The sequence below is a fragment of the Vicia villosa genome, unplaced genomic scaffold (genome assembly GCF_029867415.1).
Source record: "Vicia villosa cultivar HV-30 ecotype Madison, WI unplaced genomic scaffold, Vvil1.0 ctg.000685F_1_1, whole genome shotgun sequence".
NCBI lineage: Eukaryota > Viridiplantae > Streptophyta > Magnoliopsida > Fabales > Fabaceae > Vicia > Vicia villosa.
This window is the reverse complement of record NW_026705307.1, coordinates 6,986-10,066: the sequence shown is the minus strand read 5'-3', so window position 1 is coordinate 10,066 and position 3,081 is coordinate 6,986. Positions and strand designations below refer to the sequence as shown.

Here is a 3,081-nt window from a genome sequence, read left to right as displayed (position 1 = left end):
CAATAACAGTCTTAACTTAGTAATTCTAACGTGGCAGTATATGAAATAATGACTTAAAGGATATTTAAGTACATTTGGTAGCCATTACTTTTCTCTATTCTCTACTCTATAGCAGATTGAGAGGGAGTATTGAATTTGCAATCATAGTGGATTTGGCGTGAGAAAATTGATGAGTTGTTAGTAATACTAAGAAGAAAAAGTTTTTTCCTTACTTAACTTAATTGGCTACTACTTAAAGTAACTTTAAGTAATAATAATAATAATCAACACTATTTCTTCTTTTAAGAATGTTTTTGATATTATACTTTAAGCAAAATACATTAAATTACATAAAAAATCAGTTTTTATCCTCAAAAAGCAAAAAAGAATTTTTATATTTTGGCATTTGTTTTGTATGGCTTTCAAAGCAATAATGTGTTAAACAATGATTAATTCATAGTTCCATTATGTCCACGCAAAATTGTACACCTTGACACCTCACAATCCCATGCATGAACCATAACTACCCTATATAAAGGGTGTTTACCAACACTCATTTTCATATCAAAGTGTTATAGAGAATTATAAACTAGAGCTAAATCTTCCTCTAAACCTTCTTCTCTCCCTTCTCACAAGGGACAATTCAGAGAGAGAGAAAGAAAGAGTTTTCATAAAATCATAACCATGTCGTCCCAACACAGTCATCTATCTTTTGCCTTTGGAGTCCTAGGCAACATTTCATCTTTTGTGTGCTTTCTGGCACCACTGTAAGTGAAAACATGAATTTTCTACAATTCAACTAGTTCTACATTTTGAAACTATAAATCATATGTACAATGCTTTTTTTTTTTGCAGACCAACATTCTATAGAGTTTGTAAGAAGAAATCTACAGAAGGGTTTCAATCAATCCCCTATGTGGCTGCATTATTCAGTGCAGCGCTATGGCTTTTTTATGCTTACATCAAGACAGGAGAAACTCTTCTCATCACCATCAATGCATTTGGTTGTGTGATAGAAACTATTTACCTAGCCATTTATGTCACTTACTGTCCCAAGAAAGTTAGGGTACGTATCTAACACAGTTGATATATCAGTGTCGTAATAAATTTACGAAAATTCAGTGATCAATTCATCATTACTTTTGAATTGTTGCTACGCAGATGTCAACATTGAGGATGATTGTGTTAATGAATTTCGTCGGGTTCGGCACGATTGTCGTCTTAACTCATGTACTAGCAAAAGGAGAAGAAGGACGCGTAAAACTTCTCGGATGGATTTGTGTAGTTTTTGCTACTAGTGTTTTTGCAGCACCTTTGAGTATTATTGTAAGTATATACGATCATAATCACATGCTAAAATTAATAACTTTCTTAATTATGATTTATGCTTATTCAATTCAAGCTATACTAATCATGCATGCATGGTTTTAACTTTTAATATCATTTTGTAGAGAGTTGTTATTCGGACCAAAAGTGTAGAGTTTCTTCCTTTTCCTCTCTCGCTTCTTCTCCTGATAAGCGCGGTTATGTGGTTGTTGTATGGTCTTTCTCTCCGAGATATCTATGTTACTGTAAGTTCTCATCCTTCGTTCGATTCACCTATCTATCTGTGATTAGTTATCATACTGAACCGAACTTTTTTTAGGTAGGAATTAATGTTTGTAACTAACATTTTTGTTTTTGTGCGAACAGCTTCCGAACGTAGTGGGGTTAACATTTGGAATAGTTCAGATCACACTGTATCTTATATACAGAAAGAGTACGCCAGTAAAAGATGAGAAGCTTCCTGAACACAAAGGAGATGTTGTTATCAGCAATGAAATTGAAACCGTGGTTCCGGCTACAGATGATGAGAAGAAAATTGAAGTGAGTGTTGATATAGAGATTGTGAATAAGAAGGAAGAGAAGAAAGATGAACAGCATGAAGAGAAGAAAGAGGAGCAAGTAACTGAGGTGAAGAGAGAGGTAAAGAATGAGAAAGAGAAGAATGATGTGAGCAAAAGTGGTTGTGAAGTTTAATGAAGGGAGAATTGTTTGAGGGGTGAATCTGGGACTGTGTTGTTGTTGTTGTTGTTGTGTGATGTTCTAATTATTACGTGTAAGATTGTAAGACGCGTATAAAGAAGAAGAGACGGTGTGGATATTGACGTCTGTCTTTGTATCTTTTATCTTTGTTTACAAGTACTGCTTTTTAGTTAACTTTTTATGTGAGTTTTTCTTTTGTGTAGTTCAAACTAATTATAATAAAATACATGCCCCTTTTCTAGACAAGTTTATGGAAAGAAAAACCATATTATTACGCAAACATTCTATATTTACATCGTATTTTATTATTCATTATACTGAAATATTATAATAATAAATTATTGAGTTAATAGTAGTTTACCCTTGTAATATGAGCGTGTTTCGGTTTACCCTCTACCGTTGTCTAAGGCAGGTTTTGGCAACGATTTTTTGGAAAAACCGTTGCCAAAAAGTAGGGAGGGGAAAAACAAAATTCGCTAACATTACAGGGTGAACTACTATTAACCCTAAATTATTTTTAAAAAAAATGTTTTTTTTTTTAAATTAAGGGAGTACGGATACAAACTTACTCCTTCAGTCCAAAAATATAAGAGAAATAAATGCATTTTTCTTGTCCCAAAATATAAGAAAAAAAATTATCTTTCATTTCTTTCAAGGTAAAATTAAATGCAAATTGTATTTAACTTACATTCTCTCTCATCATTTCTATAACTAACAACCAATTAATTTTTTTTTTACATCTTCCAAAGCACTTTATTTCAAGAAAGTCATAAGTCAAATAATTATGTTTTTATTTTTCTTAATAAGCGTGATTTTGTTTTTTTCTCTTATAATTTGAGACGGAGAGAGTATATGATTAATCAACTTCATAATTTTATTAATTTTAAATTTTATTAATTAATTTCATAACCACAAAAAATCGGGATGTTTTATTAATCAATTTCATTAATAAACATGTATTAATCAACTTTATTTATTGTTAAAAATTATTTTAAATATCTGAGTATTTATTAATTAACTTTATCATTTCAGTAACTAACATTTTATATTTGATTAATCAATTTTGTTTTACTACTA

General features: G+C 30.9%; 1 protein-coding gene across 1 annotated transcript; it reads left to right on the top strand.

Annotated features, from left to right (window-relative positions):
- Positions 1 to 535: 535 nt before the first annotated feature.
- Positions 536 to 2,250, top strand: LOC131630500 (bidirectional sugar transporter SWEET13-like). The gene is made up of 5 exons (XM_058901277.1): positions 536 to 746; positions 835 to 1,045; positions 1,141 to 1,305; positions 1,431 to 1,550; positions 1,672 to 2,250. The coding sequence occupies exons 1-5, from the start codon at positions 664 to 666 to the stop codon at positions 1,996 to 1,998; spliced, it is 906 nt and encodes a 301-aa protein (XP_058757260.1). The 5' UTR covers positions 536 to 663; the 3' UTR covers positions 1,999 to 2,250.
- The last annotated feature ends 831 nt before the right edge of the window (positions 2,251 to 3,081 follow it).

What these genes read in the sequence shown, in the direction of transcription:
- LOC131630500 (XM_058901277.1), top strand. Translation starts at nt 664, where the DNA reads ATGTCGTCCCAACACAGTCATCTATCTTTTGCCTTTGGAGTCCTAGGC. An exon ending in GTGTGCTTTCTGGCACCACT is followed by an intron (nt 747 to 834) that starts GTAAGTGAAAAC and finishes TTTTTTTTGCAG; the next exon opens with ACCAACATTCTATAGAGTTT. An exon ending in CAGCACCTTTGAGTATTATT is followed by an intron (nt 1,306 to 1,430) that starts GTAAGTATATAC and finishes ATCATTTTGTAG; the next exon opens with AGAGTTGTTATTCGGACCAA.